The following is a 20,238-nucleotide window of genomic DNA, read 5'->3' as shown; positions in this document are numbered from 1 at the left end:
AATTCACACTAATGTGTGCTTCTCTACAAGTGTATAATTCATTCAATAATTCGTATTTAAATTGTATCTTTTGGCGATAAACTGTGAAGGACTCAAATTCTTTATCCAGCTTCAGCACTCAATAGTAGAATCCATCTGCAGAAACAACAACAGGCCTCTTGGCTACAGTGCGTGTAACTCTAACAAATGGAAGTGTTGGATTGTAACACAGAAGCTTTGACATAAAAACACAATTTGCAGCTGCCTCTAGAACTTCACTCTTCAGCTCAATCCAGCGCGACAAACCGAGATGGAGCTTGTAATGAAGTCACCTCGTAAAGCCTCTCGCTACAGACACGAGGTTTGTGCGCACACGCATGTGACGCCTGTGATCACTAATGCAGGGTCACGCAGTCAGAGGTGCTAACACACTGCAGGGACAAGGGAGGTGACGCAGGGTTAAATGTCCATTAACCTTCCCCGTCGGCGGCGTGCACACGAGGGATATATGGATCAAAGAGGGAAAACGGGGCCGTCGCCCCGGTGGAGGCGACGCCTCTGAGGGACGTCCGAGCTCTTTGAGCAGTCCAGGGTCTTAGGCTGTCCTCACAGGCAGGTTTGGAAGCAGCCACCACACTGACAGGTTGGACAGGGGAGGTGGATCTAACCGTCCGCCACACTCCAGGGGAAGGAGATGGGGTCATGTGTCCTTTATCTTCTGTGATCACATTCCACTGAGGAACATTTCATCTTCTACCGTTTGATCCTCACACTGCTGTGAACACTTGAAACCGTCTCTCATCTAATCGCTGAATTCTTTTACGGCTGTCCTTGTTAATAACACATGTTTAAAAATCAATTTTATTGTATTTAATTTTTGTTTCAAGCAAATATCAGTAGCTAAGCCTTCATTTCCTTCTTAAAATAATTTACTTGTAGAACTTAATGTTGCGTTTTGCTCCGGGGTCACAAAAAAGTTGGTGCAGAAATATGATTTCATATCATACTTTATGGCGTACATGGTAAAACTACGGTCACATGTGGACCTTGTGTGTATTTTGATGAGGTCATAGTAACAATATAAAACACAGATGCAGTTGCTTTTTTTGTTGTTCAAATGTGTTTGTCGTTTTTCCTCTTCAGTCATTTTTATTTGGTATTTTGTTTTTTTATATTGTCCATGGTTATTTTATAGTCAATATTAAATTAAATATAAACTGAAATAATACATTATCAAATAAAAACTTAAGCTGAAATGTTATTTTTTTGTGTGTATATTACTTATTTATAATGATTAATGCTGATGCTACTTTTAGTCACTTTTTTTGTTTGGCTTGTGTATAATGTGGCCCCATATGAAATTAAGTTAAAAAATGTTCTATTTACTTTGGAATGGGAGTTCAGTGGCTTAGTTTACAAACTGGTGGGTAAGTTTCAGCTCATTTCTAGCAATGTCTCTTCTGTGTATGTGTGTGTAAGTGGGGGTGTGTGTGTGTCAATGGTTGACCTTATTTGAATTACTAACGGTAAAGTTTAAAAACAGCAAACAAGACCCAGAACTGTAGATACAGTGCAGCAAACATCCCAGCCAGTAGAAAAACATGTTTTGGGTCGTCATTTTCTCAACCTCCTTCTTTTTATCTTCATGCTGTTTCACATTTCCCTGAGATCACACTTTACAAATTAACTTTATTTTCGTGCGATTAACAGTTTGTGAGTTCACGTGTAGGTCGTTTTCTTGATATACTAAGACAGAAAAATGCTTAAATCATTATTAACTAACTATTGGCATGAATAAAATAATCAAACATATGGACTTAATATGAAATTTTCCAAAGAACATTATTGTATCATTTTCTGGTGGAAATCATTATAGGAAATAAATATTCCATTAATAAAAAAATATATTAAAAAACTATGGATTCAACCCCATGATTAAATATTCAGTCTTTCAAAGAAATAATATAGTCGTGAACTTTCCAGGATGTCCCTCGCCTCTCACCTGTTGCTTCTCTGCTCGGGAAGATAACTTTAATGTAAAGTAAGGGGTGAGACATTACAGAAATACAACAGTAAAACAAATGAAAAAGACAGTAAACAACACAAGTTTCCACAGACATCCAACAAAACTGAGCCAACAAGAGTTCAAATATTGGTTATACACAAATACAATGTGTGGAGGGAAGAAAGCAAGTCAATATTGAAGCATCTTTTTGTTGATTAACAAGCAAAGTTCTGCATTTAAAGGAAATTCCACACACTTTCTTGTGGTCCAACAGGATTCTGTTTTATATTTTTCCATCTGTTTCGAAATAGCTCTCTATTATTCCAAATCAGTAGGACAGAGTCGCGCAGGTTCTTCCTGACAACTCCATCCCTTCTTTGAATATCAATTCTGATTCTTTGAACCTTCCTTTTGCAGAAGAATTTCCATTAAATATAAAGTAACAACGTCTTTCCGTGCGGCCGTAAAGTTGTTAAAGCGGGGAAAAAAGATTCAACACTGGTTCGAGTGGAGACTCTTCTGTTGCTTCCTCTCCCACTTCCTGCGACCGCGTGAATGAATGGAAATCATGGCGCTATCTATCAACCCCGGCCCATTCTGCCGCTCCCCGGGGGGGTCATGAAGACGACACGCACCGGTACTTCAAGTCCAATTCCACTCCTGGAGTAGAGTAACAAGGAAAGAACTGTGGTTTGTTTATAAATTCATCCATTAACAATGCTGCATGTAGCAACAAGAAGACGTATTGAATGAGACAATCTAAGTAACAGGTTTGCATTGAAAAGACGACCAGGAGACCAGTGGATGTGTAGATACTCAAGAAGCTTTCAAGTTGAAAATTCAATCGACGTCCCTCACAAGAAAGAGTTTGTTGAGAAGATTGGTTAATAGTCATTTATTCTTACCAGGTAAGAGAAACGCAAGATTGTCGCAGAAAAAAATTAAACAAAATGTAATGCATGACTAAAGATCTTTACTGAACGTGAATTGGAGACATTTTAGACCCTTCAAATGATGTATAGGAAGAGACCACCTGAGTCATTCAAATATAAGAAATAGAAGTCTGGCCTCAGCCGTTTTGTGGTAAATTCAATCTGAAGGAAGTAAAAAGGGAGACGTCTGAGAAAATAACAGTGTTATCCCTGCAATGCAGCAACATAACAGTTGATGAAGATGAAGACGATTGACGTTTTTATTGTTTTGTCCTCTTCCTGAAAACTTGATTTCACCGGACTTTAGTCCGGCAACCGAAACTCAGTTTCTTGTAAAGTTATTAAAGCCATTTGAACCTAAATGCTACCGCTCAGATTTACATCTTCTTCAGCAAGTTTTTAAAATACCTGCAGTCACTTTAACAGTGAAGCTAAGTGTTGATGATAACTGCTAAATACATCTTTCCTGTCTGTCCCTGTAGAAGTTCTCAATTTTGTGTTGAACTGGTTGAAGATATACATGGCATAGTGTCCTTTAAACATAGTGTCCTTCACACATAGTGTCCTTCAAACATAGTGTCCTTCAAACATAGTGTCCTTTAAACATAGTGTCCTTCAAACATAGTGTCCTTTAAACATAGTGTCTTCTAACATAGTGTCCATCAAACGATATGGTGTCCTTCAAACATCATGTCATTCTAACATAGTGTCCTTTAAAAGACATAGTGTCCTTCAAACTAGTGTCTTCTAACATAGTGTCCTTCAAATGACCTAGTGTCCTTCACCCCTAGTGTCCTTCAAACATAGTGTCCTTCCAACAAAATAGTGTCCTTCAAAAATTGTGTCCTTCAAACGACATTGTGTCCTTCAAATGACATTGTGTCCTTTAAGCATAGTGCCCTTCAAACAACATAGTGTCCTTCAAACAACCTAGTGTCCTTCAAACAACCTAGTGTCCTTCAAACAACCTAGTGACCTAAAACATAGTGTGATTCAAACAACATAGTGTCCATCATATGACATAGTGTCCTTCAAACAACATAGTGTTCTTAAAACGACATTGTGTCTTTCAATTGACGTTGAATCTTTCTAATGACCTTGAGTCTTCCCAAGGACAGTTTCCTTCAAACAACATAATGTTCTTTAACAACATAGTGTCCTTCAAACAAAATAATGTCCTTCAGACAACATTATATCCTTGAAACAACATAGTGTCCTTGAAACAACATACTGTCATTCAAACAACAAAGTCTCCTTAAATATTTGAAATTGAATACATAACAGATAATTAATCAACCGAATCGAAATATTTTTTACAGGTCATTTCAACCTTGAAGCAAAATCACAGTTCTTTATATTTCTTTCTGTCTTTATAATCCTTTCAGTCCAGTGACTGAATTTCACTAAATGCACGGCGACACCCGACCATCACAGCCTCAGTATCATTATTTCATCACTTTCTCTTTTGTTAGAACGTTCCTATTTGACATGCAGTTCACATTATGTTGAAATAAGATTCAATTCTGCTGCTACGAAACCTCAGGTTTGAACTACAAAATAAACCCCACGACGCTGACAGAGTTCATTATTTGCCCTCTTTTGTTAACGCTTGTCTACGGCGCTGTGTCGTCCTTGATGTGGATCATTATCAGAGTTGCACTCGCTGGTACAAGACAGACCCGCGGCTGCCTGAGGAGCTTTTATTTCTTCTTCTCTGCGAAACCAAAGCTTTTAAGTCAACTTAGATTATTTCTCTGCCAGATTATGCGAGTAAATTTCCACATTTCCATCCTGGTGCTGCCTTTTAAACGGATTACGGGCTTTTGTAATCCACTGAGCTGTAGATGAAATGAGACGTGAGATGTTTCGCCGCTCGACTTGACAAGTGTAGGACAGCGAGGGACATTTATAGCGGAAGTTGAGGTTATTATAAGGTTCAAATCTCTCGCTTGTGTTCAATAACTAAGATCCAGGTTATAAGGGAAAAATAAATCACGTATCACTCACATCAGCAAACATTGCAAAGTCTTTTCTCATTTCATCAAGCACTCCGGGTCAAATGGTGCAAAAAGAGAACCAGGAAAGGTTGTTAGTCAATCAAGACTAAATTGAAAAGTGAATAATACGGAAGGATGATGGGAAGCACTTTACTGTGATCCTTCCACGTATCTTTATTCATCCTCCCTCTCACGTCGTGTAACCCTTTTAATGCTCGCCGACCCTTTGTGGGTTTTAGAAATCTGTCTCAGCTTCGCCCGCCGCACGAATATCAAGCGGCTGCTCGTGAAGCTTCAAAAAATGTCACACGAGCCGCTCGGAAAAGTCGGTGGGCGACGAGGTGCAGCAGAGATCGTCATTATGAGAGACAGCTATTCCTGGATGACAGACATCGTCATTTCAGCGCCGTGAAAAAAGGACATATTCATTATCAAACCAATGTCACCAAGGTTAGTCGCAATTTAAAATCTGGACTGAAGCAACTCCAGACAGAAGACATTATTTTCGCTATTATTTCGCTATTCAACTTTATTTTCACTTTTATTAATGAAAGTCGTGGCTGCTGGAGTTACCTATTTTATTTATTAAGGTAATAATCCTAAGGTCATGCATTAAGTGTTTGATTCAGGCATCTATTCTAATAAAGTCATGTGGTTTTTATCCTCGATGTTGTCAAACTATGTTATTCGTGAGGAAAGTAAAACAAGTGTGTGGTCAATAAATAAATTAAATTCCATCTTAAACCTGAACATTGTGTAGTAAAACAACATGAAACCACTAATTACCTTTTTTTTTTTATTTCCATTGTTGGGGGAAAAGGGATGAAAACTAGTGATGGTCTGATGAAGCTTCATGAAGCAGTGTCATTATTTTAAGAGTCCACTAGATGGCAGTCCCTGCACTATTTTCCTTTGTTTAGAACACTGTTCAAAACATGACACTGTTTCATGAAGCTTCGTCAGACCATCAATAATGAAAACCACTATAAAGAAGATAAAGACATGAAAATAAGGTTGAATCTTATCACCTCAAATCCTTTACTTAATAAGTAAGGAGGTGTGTAAAGGATAAAGGGCTTAAAGGCTCGATCAATACTAATATTTATATAAACAGCTATTGATCATTAGTTTTAAATTCATGAACCTAATTCGTTTTACAATATGAATCAATATCTACAAAATATGAATTTAAGTGAATACTATTTGACTTACTGTTCTAAGTGAAAAAAAAACATGACCAAGAAATAATGTGAATCTTTTAATTTATGGCTGGAAGTTTAACCCCTTATCATAATCTGCTCGTATAGCTCACGGCTAATGCTATCGGCATTTGTACCCGAACATTTTTTACCCGAAATTCCCAGGGTATGTAGCCCATATACTAAACATTAAACCTTAACTCTTAATTGTTTTCTTTTTGTTAAGACATTATTTATATTCTCACATAATTGGAGGGACCAGGGAGTTTATTCTGAAGAATGTACTACCTTAGTATTTCTATATTTTGTTAGACTTGTGTGTCATGTTGGGGCTCTGTGTGAAAATGGAGAAGATGGAGGTGAAATCCAAACATGTATTTCAGTAACTTTTATAAAGAATATAATAGAGAGCAGCCACCAGGTGGAGCACACATCTGCAATTTAAATACTGAAACCGGCTGAGAATAATTATATTATAATAAGCAATAAATGTTTTTTAAGTTGACTAATGGTTCCTTTACATTTGACAAACATCAAAAGAACACGTTATGCTGACTTTTTTCCACCACAATTCAATGTGAATGAGTTTCCCTGAGTATAATGTGATGCTGTCAGACCACGAGGACGTAACAATTTCCTCCACAACAATCAGCCGTGAATCACAAATACATGAGTTGACTCATATGGGGATGAAATCCGTCCCCTGACAGACCCCCTCATTTCAACCACTTACACATCCGACACTTAGACTCACCCATCTGCAAGGTGCAATCGCTGCCTCGACACCTTTTCCCTCTTGATGACTTTTCATTTTCCAAACATAGCCAAGACTTTTTTTTAAGAAAGTCAAAACAGAACAAGAAACATGAGAACTGAATGTTCCCGCAGCTGCACATTCAATGGGTCACATCAGGAGCTTGTTTCTTTTCAGCAGGAGCTGCTCTATAAAGGTTACATTGGATTTTTTCAATTAGTAAATACTCCATGTCAATACGCTTCATCAACAGATGCCAACAAGAACAAATAATGCATATTAATAAATAGTATTGACTTCAACAATCAGAAGTATTAGGTTGTAATGTTGCAATGGTAAACAAAAGATTATATCCATTGTTTAATTCCTTTTTTTTAATTCTAGTTACAAAATACTGCTTGGAAATGCGTCTTGGTATTATATTTTAGTTATTAAGAGAAGATGTGTTAAAATAAGTATGTATATAGTAGTTACACTTTAATATTCAATTCCTTGCCTAAAATTAAAAAAAAAAAACATTTCAAACATAGATTGAGTTTTTCACACGACCGAATGTCCTGAAATATTTCATTGAATTTCCTGAGGAGTAACATATTTGTGGAGAACGTCTACCTGCGCTGCCTCGCCGAGACATGCCCACATTAAGTCTCTTAATTCTTTAGACGAAAACAGGCAACACCCTGAGATTTATTCCCATATTGTCAACCCTTTTGTACTTTTAGCTCTTTTAGACATGAAGCATTTATAACCAGAATGACTGTGTAGTTAAAACTTCTAACATTATACGCTCTGTACAAAAATACTGTGCAGGGATTTTTGATGAATCATTTAAAATCCCTTATTTTGCTGTATTTCATCAACCTTGCACTATTTCCTGTTTACTCATTACCCCAAACTGTCATCCTGAACATCCCCCGGGGGGCAGGGCTGGGTCTTCCAGCCAGCTCGGTCTCATCAGTACGGGTTTGGAAGCTCCAGTGTTGCCCGGGGCTGATTCTGGCAGAGACTTTTCAGGGGGGCGGAGGGGGTTTGGCTCTGAGCACGGAGCAGATAAAAGTATGTCGTCAACCTTGCCCCAGGATGGTAATTCATCTTAAATATCTCCTGTTGTTGCCTTTCCTGAAACCTGTAAACAGCATTACTCTGGAAAGTATCGTGTCTAGGGAGAGAACGTCTGATTCATGATAAGAATGAGGTTCATTCGCCGTAATACAAGTAATGTCTACAATCAGCCATGTTCCCTTTATGACACAAAAAGTGATGTTTCTGATCTAATGCTTTTATAAGTTTAACCACAGGATCAGGCAGCAGAACAGAAGCACTTGAGGACTTGAAAATGTGATGCATTTATAAGTTTGTATTGGCAAGACAGTGATATAATAATATTGCGATAAAATAGAAACAAGGTTACATTTGTAGTATTGCTCGAGTATTTAACTCTAATGTTGCAGAAAATAAACTGCTTTTATTTTAATTTTGAAACGAAAATATGTCCAAACATCAGCTTAAAAGCTGATGAAGTCGACTGTATCCTCTCGTCCCTAGTCATTGCTGGGATCTTGTGCGATTTCATTGTTGCTTAAGATGCGTTGTACGTAATGACAGCTGCCATCTAGCGACCGAAAGTTTAATTGCGACACAAAAATGAACAAATGGCATTTACAAATATTTGCATTTTAATTGTAATGAAGATTAAATGTTATCTATGAAAAAAGTATGGTAAAACATCAAATATAATTAAAAGGAAAAAAAAGAAAAGTTGGCACAGTGCTGTAAAATATTAATATAGTATCGTGAAAAAACAATATTGCGATATAACAGAGTGTCAATATTTTCTGACCCCCTTAATAATTAGCATCTGTCATTAGAAAATACCCTTATTACATAGGTAATACATATTTAATAATTACAATAGGTAATAGTTACAAAGGTAATACTTACAAGCGTTTATATAAATGGAGTCATGAACATATCATAACTTAAACTTTTAAGTAATATTTCTGCACTAATGTTTGCTCTTCCCTTATAATAAAGACGCAATTTATAAATAAATTGGTTTGATGACATTAGATGTTGATATACATTTTTTCTTTTTTAAATGGCCTTAAAATAAAAATGTGCGTGTTCAAGTTAACATATTTCCTAACCACTATATGATATTAACATAGAATTAGCATTATTTAGATGAATTCAAATCATTTCAATTTCTTTTGGCCGAAGAAAAGAAAAACTGTTGAACTACCTTTGTACCTTTCAACAAACAATATTCTGTATATTACAGTCAAGTAAGATCCCATAGGGTCTGCTCGGTGTTCTTGCTGCTGAGGCAGAAATGACGAGGGTCTGGTGTTACAGGCGTCTGGGGCGTCGTACTTGTGAGCGTGAGAGGAATGTCAGGCTTGAAGGTGGCAGAAAAAGCTGTGGGTGAAGGTGTGAGGGGAAAGTGACAAGCTGAGCATCGCTCACTCGCTGCACCTTGTCCGTCCAGTTCAAAACAACAACTCTCTGACAGCTTTATTGTGACGAATGTGCTACCGAGACACACAGCGTGTAGAAGTATAAAGCTGCCCACTGAGCAGTCATATTTAAACCAAGTAATGTTCTTTAGCAGCTTCTCACAATTTGTGACATTTCCAAACCTGTTTTTCTTGTACTTAACGTCACTCACTGTGTTGTCGGAGGAAAATTACAAAAGAGCTTTTTTTTTTTTTCAGTCAAAATCCTGCAGAGGAAGTGATTCTCTTTCTATTTCAGCAGGAGAAACAATTATAGCTCTGGAAAAAATACTGACAGAAGAAGAAGGTTTAGTTTTAATATGTTCGCCACAGCTTGGACATTTAATTGCTTCAAAGTCAAAATGTTCTATGATGTGTGTTATTGTTGAATCTGTTGTCAAAGTGTGTTTGTATGAAACTAGAATGTAGCTGTGAAAATGTCACAATTCATCTTTGGTCTTTTATGTCTCTGTTTTTGTATTATCCTGGACAAATTAACGTCACTAAGCATAAATTTAGATAAACATTTCTGTGTTTACACGATTTCTTGTAAAGACCATTCCAGCGTGTATTACTAACTCAATGTATACTTGTCATTTTGATGGTCTTTGGACGGTATTCTGATGGTATTGTGATGATGTGATATGATGTGATGCAATAGAACCAAGCCATCCCACTGGTTCTGTGATCATCTCTTCTTTTCACCAATTCTTCCCATGACACTATGTATCTTAAGCAGAGGTATCAAACTCCATGACGCAATGGCTCTAAAAAGGTTCAACTCAGACGTAGGCCGGACAAAAACAAAGCTGCTAATACATAACTTGTACTGTTCATTGCTTGAGACCAAGACATTTGCTACAGAAGTTGTTTTCTTAGACAACAAATTGTACTGTTTTTGTCAGATGCCAAAACATGACTTTGAACAAATTTACTTTTAGAATTTTTGACCTACAAAATATCACTTCTAGAAAGTAGCACTTTAACGTAGCCTAACTATGAGTCCACAAAGCAGCTAACATAAAGTTCAGGCCAAAAGTTTGGACACACCTAATGGGCTCATTCGAATTTTTTTGCAATGACCTTCACCTCTTTAAGTAATTCTGCTCACTCGTTTCCCTCAGTTGAGCCGATTTTTTCTTGTCATAATAAGAATTCTGACAATGGCTGTCGGCTGTGTTTCAACCTGAACTCTGCACAACACAACTGATGAACTCCATTAAAAGACAGGAAATGCCACAAAGTAACCCAGACTAGACACACCTGTAACATATTGTCGGGGGAACTAACTCTTGAATTCATCAAGAAAAAACTATAAGTCTACAAAGCAGGATTTAGAAAAATGTGGCTAACTTGAAGAAACTAGACTATAAAACAGGTTTTAAGTTATTTCAAATTTGTTTGTTGAGTACATCATTCCAAATGTATTCATTCATAGTTTTGATGCCTTCAGGGATAATTTACAATCTAAACAGTCATGGAAAATGTTAATGAATGAAAAGGTGTGTCTAAACTTTTGGCCTGTACCTTACAATGTAGCCGATCCAGTTTTAGATCAACGTTAAATGTTGACGTTAATTGATGGGACAACAAAACATTTTGGCCGGTCGGATTGTCCCCCCCTGAATTGGACGTGTCTTCAATAGTATGTGTAGGTGTGCACCAGTAAACGCACTCTGACTGGACCATTTCTGTTTTCGGTTCCTTCGGCAACCCGAGCCGATCTGAGCACACACACGGAACTAAAGTGCCATAATAGTACACTATGTGATCCCACACGGAAGAGGAAGCACACAACAGACTGCAAACAGCGTGGCGGCTACAACAAATAAACAACTTGAGCTGGAAGATCCCCTGGTATCTTTGAGATCTTTTTCTGTGGGAACGACTTGGTATCTCAGTGAAACACAACAACCAAAACGCTGGTAACTTGTTTGTTGGAATACCTGAAGAATGACGAGATCATGACTAAGAGAAAGGAGGTTCGAAAGAAAGAAATCATTTGTTTTAACCTACATTAATTTACCACAATATTTTTTTAATAGTATGTATAATTCAGTGATAATTCAGATGTTAAGTATAATTATTGATGACAAGTTTATACAACATTCCAATGAGACGTGGTGATATGAAAAAGAAAGGGTGTGATTTGGTGGACAAGGGTGTGACATCAAAATTAATTCTCATGAAGGATTAGTAACAATAGAGCTCTAGATCCTGCAGACATTCCGATGACTGAACTGAAACAGTGAGACATGATGTGTTCCAATGATAATCCAGTTTACTGAACAAAGGAAGACATGTGGCAATTCCTGAAGTCGGGTTTGGGGAACCCCCGTCTGTCATGACTTGGGCTGGTGAGAAACAGCCAACACACCTCTGGGAAAGGGAATGAGTCTGAGGTCATGGCCGGGGGGGGGGGGGGGGGGATCATTCCCAGGAACCATCTTGGGAAAGGGTAGAAAGCGTGTAAACGCCCCTGGCTCGGCTCAAAACGCTTTTAAAAGAAAGCCAGAATCGCTGACTCAAATGTCGCCCTTGAGCATTTTCAGCAATCAACGCTGCCCCCTTGACAAGCCATCAACAGGCCTCATTGACATTTTGACCACTTGATGACTTGCTCGAGGAGCCAATTGAGGAGAGGAAACATCTGATTAAATGAGGGACCTAGGACACAAACAATGGTGTTTCAGTCTTTGACCTACTTTCGGTGGGTTTGGATGACTCCAACTAAATCTTCTTGGTGGATGTGGGAGATCAGACGCAGAAATGCTTAAACACAATCTTGTTATTGGAGATGCTTGATGAAATCACCCAATCATGCACTTCCAGACTCAAGTAGACAACATATTGCCTTGTTTTGGCCTTTTTCGAGAGTTTGAAACTAGAAGAACAACACAACAACATGATAATATAGACAAATCATTACTTGGTAGTCGCTTTAATGGCTTTTTCAAGCAGTTTCCGTTCATTATTGACCACTCGCTCGAGGACCAAATTAATCGTGGAATCATCCGATTCATTAAAGGCAAAATAAACTCTTCTCTGTTCAACCCTGAGTCTGATTCACCAGGTACTACACATTTCAACATGTGATGGAAAGTCACAAACTATACTGAAAGTACCTTCATGGAAGGAATGCAGCACAAATGTCCAGATTCACGAGTGAGTGTTTCCGACATTTGATATATTGAGTAACACTGTTCGCTCTGAGCATGCAAAGGAGGAAATTGAATGAATAAGATCAAATCAAATCACTGGTGGACTCGAGTTTACCAACGGTGAATGCTGGAAGAACTTAAATGGAAGTGTTTACAGCTTACATTCCTACATAAATTGCATATCAAACTAAAAGCTTGGCGTTCAATGCTCTCACAGTGAATGCCCAACAATTGGGATTGTCACGAGAGGCTGCTCCTCTTGCCCTGAAAACAAAACAAAAATACACCACTAAGCTGGATGGTATGTTGCTTGTCATCCCATCAACTGAACCGATATAGATCATCCTGCAATAACCATTACAGTAGGGTTTTGGATAAAAGAGGTTAGGTTGTTGTATTTTCCACACCAGGAAGAGTGCTTTCAAGCAGGATACGAGTGGAAATTAGATTAAGCTCAGACTGACTTGTTCATGAAAAGAACATTTTTTGACATTTGTGGCTAAACCTGAATCTCCTATAACACTTTGCAGCCGTGTAGACTCACTGACGCAAAAAAAAAAGACAGACCTCTGATAACGCAACTCAACCCAGTTCTCAAAACTAACAGGAAGCATGTCATTGAACCCCGGTTACTAAACAGGAAAGAATTCCGACTTACAAGTACTGTCTTTGTCAGATTGGAGCTCAAGGATGCAAAACTGACCGAAACAACTTCATTGAAGCATATTTGCGTAAGTTCATGTTTCTATTTCATTCCTAGTCCAGGATTCCACAAGCGGACCCCACCCTGAGAACTGACCGCCCCTAGAGGAGACATCATGACCACCATTCGGCCAAAAACTTCTGCTGTATTGTACCAATGTATTTTTCTCTGGTATGTTACCTCAGACCCGTTTCTCATTAAACCCCCTAATGGACACGTCTTGTCCCCGACAACGTACTTGTGTAACACAAACAAAACAACGTTAACAGTTATTTATCACACCTGAGTTCAGTAATAGACAAATTGGTGTGCTCGTGCTTACGCCGCCGTTTCAACAATCCTGTGTGGCCACATGTGATTATGTGGATGACTCCTCAAGAGAACACCTAATGTGTTAAGTGCAAGAACCTGTAAGACGGTTTTCTCTACTCTCTCTCTCTCCCTGAAATGTTCTTTCAACTTTCAGGTCAGAATTGCAATTGTAAATTCTCTTTTCAAGTCAAACCCTTGACGCCTGTAGCTGTTTCCTGATCACTCTTGGGCTTAATTCTCACAAAAATCCGAGGACCTGTGCTTCTATGGAAACGGCATAATAAGGTTGGGGAGGAATGAAAACGTCTCCCGAGTCGTTTTAATGAATAAAAAGGAAGAAATATGTGAAGTGGGTAATTCACAGAACCGGTGTCTTTAGGCAATTGTGCCTCTAATATGTGTTTTGGTTAAGATAAAGAAATCCAATTCCAACCCGCAGACCCGTTTTTATCAGATGAAAGCCTTTCTCATGTGTGTGTGAGCCAATTATTTTCTTTGTCAAGAGAAAATATGAACATCTGTGTTTGCTGTGAATCAATGAATAATGGAGTCCACACACACACACACACGCCCGTGGGTTTGTCGTCATGTTTGTTGGGCAGCTCCTGGACGGAGATTAAAAGACTCAAACTGCTAAAGGTAGTTTTGGGATTTAAAAAAAAGCAACAGAAGCACATCATCTTCCCCCCCCACCCCCCCGCCCACGTCATTAGAGAAGGAGATAAGGAGACCCGGCTTAATTGTGGCCCCCAGGCCCTCGAAGACCCCGACCCTGGACTGACAGGCTCGAGGATATTTACTCGCTGGGTCAATATGGCTTTTAAGGAAAACATTTTTGTAGTAAAAAAAAAAAAAAAGATCTGGCTCCCATGAAATCTAAAGATAGGTTGGGAAAGTCTTTGGGCAGAGATTAAGGGGAGGAGCTTGTGTTACAGGCCGACCGCTCGTTCTGCTGGTCAGGCGTGAGTGAGATGTAAAATACAGATAGTGGCGACAGAGATGCCATCTGCCCTGAAATAATTGAAATGTAAGTGGAGCATATCTGTCGTAAAACCACATTTCCCAAGGTGCACCTGTGCTCACACGAGTTATCAAATATAATTGTAGAGATTGATCTTTTATTACAGACACTACTCAAGGGTCCCATTTCACATCGCAAGGCAGTCTCTCGTAAGCCACCATCCATCTAGCCACGTATATCCACCTCTTGCCTGCATTTATTACAGATCTAGAAAATGTTTTACTCCGCTTTATTTATTATTTAAGCGGATGCATGATGTCCAATTTTTTAAAAAGGCAGTTTGACTCTTGTTTGACCCTTCACTCATACTTTTTTGGGTTGGGATTCCATCAGCAACACGTTAAAACGGGACATGAAACTAGTTTTGCTTTCTGAATGTTCAAGTTTCTGAACCATCTTATTACACCTATAAACCTTTCACAAAGAGCACGGGTGTCCATCTCTATCACACAGGGGGCCAAACTGCTTTAGCAGGCTAAGTTAGGGGCCAAACAAATGTAAATTTCACTAATAGGAAGTACTAGGATTTTGATTTCCAATGCTATTAGGGAGTTCAATTGGAACAACACCATAATAACTGATTATTAACGGAAAATAAATAACTTATAAAAGAAATAACTTGAAAACAAACTACTCTATATTTCCCCCTTATTAGGTTTAAATACAATTAAAGAAGTTATTCACCATTCACACTACTGTGTCTTTTAAAGGAGAAAAAAGGAAATGTATACTAGCATTAATAGCAATCTTATGTTTTTACTTTAAAAGAGAGAGAATTATTAAAAGTGAATGACTAATTGTACTTTACATAATAAGGCCATGATTTAGTTTATTTACTTCTTTATTTTTCTTTTTATAATAAGTAATTAAGGTGTTGTTCAGCTTAAGCTTACTCCTTATTATCATGATACTGAGGGTAGAATAAACAATATACAAGGTGTGAGTTAGTACTTTATAATGGTTAATACGTAGCTAATTTGCTGTTAATACATATATAAATAAATTGCCTATTTATAGTTCTAATGTGTTCCCCATTCTAAAGTCTTAGCATAATTGGTAATCTGATTCTTGTTTTATTTTAAACACTGATATATTAAGAGGTCACAATAACAACATAAAAATGTCTTGGATTTTGAAGCCAACCGTCTGCCAGGCAACATAAAATCACTCGGTGACACAAAAGGAAGCTGGTGTGGAAAAATGTGTGTGTAGCCTTATGTTGTGTTGGTGCTGATAATATCATGGTCAACCTCGAAAGTAACACTTCACTCCACTTTAACATTGTTGCTACAATTAGACAAAGCCCTTTTTCTTTTCCACCCCCAAAAAATACCTCCCCTCAGTCCCTTCTTGGCACCGTCATCCACTCCCCAACCCCCTGATAGTCGCCTGACCCTGAGCCAGAGCTTGAGAGAATCCGAGCAAGCAGCCGGAATGCAAACACACACGGCCTGCGTCCAGACTGGGCTGGCACCGGCAGTGCTTGCAATAACAACATAAATAGCAGATGCTCTGACACAGAAAATAACCGAGACCGAAGACAGCCAGCAGGGTCAGAACCCATCCGTCAAACCTCTGACACGGACCCTCTAAAGCCCACCATCTGCATGATCCTCAGCAGCTCTGATCTCAAACGTTTGTCTTACCTGACGTGTCCCACATGTTCAGCTCTATCCGGTGCTTGTCGATCTCAAAACTGGCCGTGTAGTTCTCGAAGACGGTGGGCACGTAGGTCTGCAAACAAGGGAGTCATTCATGGTTTTAGTGAGTAGGAGACAGCATGTGCATGTAGAGAAGCAATAACACGATTCAAAGCATCATTAAATCCATCACAAGGTTCACTAAACCCTATGCATTTTCATGGTCAATGAGTAGCTCAAGTAGCAGGTTCTGTTTGATACAAACTTTTTTTCAAATATTCCTCCTGATCACTGTGGAAATAGAGTTTCCTCTATCACTTTTCTGTCAACTTTTTAAGGGCTTAAGCTGCTCCTCAATGTGTCAGGAAAGAAGTGTGTTTACATGAGCATTATATTTGACTTAAGTGTCCAGAGTTTGTTTTGTAAATACATTGTTAAATCCATACATTTAAAACATGTATTAATGTAAGCTGTTCCATTGCTATATTTACTTTAAAGGCACTCTAGGGGGTCCTCGTCATCGCCCACTAGGGGCAGAGAATTGGTGACCCCTGATCTACAACAATGCCATCTTTCTTTTAATTTTAAGAATAAAATTATAATTTTTGAATATTTTCTGAACGTACATTCAGATGGATATACTATTTAATTCACTAGGATTGTCTGCATGCAGTGACACTCAACTTAAACTGGTAAAAAAAAAAATGTTTTTAAATAAAAAATGCACTAAAAAGATAAAATAAACTTTAACTTAAACCTCTTCTTCACTAATTCATCATCATAATTCTTTGTTTACAGACTGTCTCACCCTTTTATGAACTATCAAACATCAGCGGCATATAATGAACAGGCTCTTTTTATGTCTTGTAAGAACATTTCTCAAGGTTTGAACTTTAAAAAAGTCAAGCAATTTGATGATTTATTCATTCATTCATTTCAATAGGAATGAGTCTTTCAACTTATCCATCTCTTTGATGAGGTGAGCTGGATCACTTACCTGATTATAACCTGTCCTCAACTCAAGTATCTCACTTTGAATCTATTTGTAACCCTTTAAAATCACGGCAACTATTTCCATCGTTACAAACAATAAACAGTGAAGTAGTCATTTTTCAACACAATGAGCGAACAGCTCCAGTAATGGCTGTGTATTCATTTTTAATGTGTATGTATTGCAAAAACATATCCCTGTTACTTGTCAGTTTGTTAAACGTTGATTTCATTTATTATATGTTGGACAGTATTCTGTAATATTTAAGTAATATCTGTATTCTAATGTTTTTCCTTTTTTTAATCATCACATTTACATGAAAAATTGGCTTCATAACTAATGTTATTGTTGTTAAATCAAGCAAAGCCATGTTTAATTCATTTAGCTTCCACTCTTTGGATATAAATGAACTTATTCAACACCAACAATAATAATAACATTAATAATAATAACACAACAACAGAAAACCAGATTAACAAGGATTGATATTCATGAGTTAAAGGAAGTTGTTGTTAATGAAAAGAACTATAAAAATTCATGAATTCCATTCTTAGAAATCTGAAGTCTTTAGAAATGCAATTATGGCTCCTTACGCTATTAACTGAGACAATGTTATTACTGCAAAGTTTTACATCTAGAAAATGGCGTAAAAATTGGCATCTAAAGCTGGTTATCTATCGAAAATTGTTGATACCGGTACTGATAGCGATACCTTCACTTCCATATCAGTTCCTGACGATACAGTTCTTCCCAGATCAAATTTAACCGAAAGGAAATGACATCACACATAGTAAAGACCTTGACTTTCACATAGGTATATTTCCACTTTAAGCCATTTTTTTTAGAAAAATATACATAACAAATAATTTCAAGTGCAAAAGAACACCTTCTTATATATGGAACTGACGTCAACTGCCTTTGTCACACTCACGGAAAATCCACACGTTAGTTTTTATCACGCATGGGTACAGAAAACTGCCACCAAAAGATGAAGCATGTTTCGATACTCGATAATACCGAAGCATTTGGTCAGTGCCACAAAATAACTATATAACTCACTCATCTTTGACTGCTCATGACACAAATCATTTAAAAGCACTCGACAAAAAAGTGATCAGTATTATCATGTTTTCAAACAAATATTTATATTTCCCCCTTTAAACAACCTCTTATTCCTCAAGACTTTTTTTTAAACGTTTTTTTGATTTTCCTTTTTCCATCCAATGAATCTTCTAGTTAAGAAAAATATCATGAAATACTAAATATCATGTACATTTTGAAGTATAAATAAAAAGCCTGACTCATAGTACCAAACTTTATCATCAGTAGACGCACTTGTCAGTGAGCAGTGATAATAAATCCTAAATCTTAATTCCACCTGTCGCTGTTCTCAGCTCAAGAAATAAAAAAAAAACAAGTTTTTGCGCGTGTTACCTCAGGATAGCAGTCTTTGGCGAAGACGTGGAGCAGCGCGGTCTTCCCGCACTGAGTGTCTCCCACCACCACGATCTTGCAGCGGCTGCCGAGGCTGTCCATGCTGGGGCCGTCAGGGGTGCAGTCTGGACGCGGGGCTCGCTGGCATCCAGCATCCGCTCCAGGAGTCGAGAAGAAGGGGAGGAAGCAGCAGAGACATGCGCCGGGGCGGTGCGTCCTCTCCAGCCTGGCTCCACGCTGCGCTCCGGTCTAAGCGGACGCTGAGACTGACACTGACCCGGGAGGAGGACCAGAGAACTCCGGGACTCCCGAGGACTGGCCACGCCTTCCGAACGCGTCTGAGGGACTGACGGTGACCTGATCCTCCGACACACTGGGATGACAATAATAAATGTTTCCACCTGTTGTCATAATAATGACAATTAACATGAATTCGTTTATTTAAGTTTATACACGTTTTTTCATGTTCAGATTCAACGTGAATTTAGTTTGACAAATCATACATTATACATATTTCCAACGTAATATTTACATTCTTTATAATAAACATAATTGACCATTTGACCACTGACGACCCTTGTCAGGTTTGACCTTTACATTTACAAGAAACTATTTGCCCCCGAACCGTATAATGCTCTCTTTTTTATTATATTTCTTTAAACACGAAGGTAAAGTCCGCGATTATTTACCAAAGAGCGCCACCTGTTGGACTTTAAAATGGTGAACAATGAGATTAAAGTGCAAGGAAAAAAAGAAATAATAATAATAATAATAATAATCTCTATTTATATAGCGCCTTTCTAGACCAGGGTCACAAATAAAAGAGATAATAAAATAAAACGATCTTAAAAATATACAAATTATTTACATAATTAAAAATTAACACTATTAACAGAATAAAATAAAATAAAATAAAAAATAATAACAAAAAATAAAAACACACAAGAAGAAAAACACACTACGAAACGTTATTGCCAGCGTTCTGTGGTGGTTTTCAATAATAATATACAAGTTAAAAAATAATAACATGCTGTATCTTCTTGATGTATCAGAAGAATATCTGTATAACAAAGACCAACTTTATTTCCTACATATACTGTTGTTAACTGCAAGAAAAATGATCACAATTCACTGGATGAAAATAAACCCACCAACATTGGATCAATGGAAACAGAAGATAAAGCATGTTTACCAGATGGAAAAAATGACTTACCAAACTGCAACTTAAAGTCCCTCTGTTTGAAAAAAGATGGTCCCCTGTCATTGAATATTACGGCCAAGAACTGGTTGGCTGGTGAGCAATTACTTTTGCAATAGCATTGTAATACAGTTGTGATATGTTTTTGTGGATTTGTTTTACTTCTCTTCCTCTTCACCCCTTCTTTTGTTTCAGTTCTGAAGAACTAAAAGTACTACTTGAGATGCATAATCTGAATACAGATACTGTTGAACTGAATGTTTAGCTCTATCTTAATTTGTCTCAAGGTAAAGGTTGTTGATGTCTTCTTGTTTTTATTTTTCGTACTCTTCTTTTTTCTCTTTCTTTTTGATTTTCCTTTGTATTACTGTGTTTCTTGTATATACCTGATGGGTGACTTGAATAGGAGTACCTTGT

At 37.8% G+C, this 20,238-nt stretch overlaps 1 protein-coding gene across 1 annotated transcript in view; it reads right to left on the bottom strand.

Moving 5' to 3' along the window:
* The window catches only part of rnd2 (Rho family GTPase 2), a 42,048-nt gene extending 23,151 nt beyond the window's left edge, over positions 1 to 18,897 (bottom strand). Inside the window, exons 1-2 of the mRNA XM_087810014.1 lie at positions 18,624 to 18,897; positions 16,205 to 16,292 (exon numbers count right to left, since the gene is read on the bottom strand). Coding sequence (XP_087666140.1) covers positions 16,205 to 16,292; positions 18,624 to 18,725 — 190 coding nt within the window. The 5' untranslated portion in view covers positions 18,726 to 18,897. The remainder of the gene's footprint in view (positions 1 to 16,204; positions 16,293 to 18,623) is intronic.
* Positions 18,898 to 20,238: the final 1,341 nt, after the last annotated feature.

The sequence above is a fragment of the Callionymus lyra genome, chromosome 15 (genome assembly GCF_982586985.1).
Source record: "Callionymus lyra chromosome 15, fCalLyr1.hap1.1, whole genome shotgun sequence".
Classification (NCBI taxonomy): domain Eukaryota; kingdom Metazoa; phylum Chordata; class Actinopteri; order Syngnathiformes; family Callionymidae; genus Callionymus; species Callionymus lyra.
Note: the sequence above shows the minus strand (reverse complement) of the source record. Positions and strands in the feature narration are given on the sequence as shown.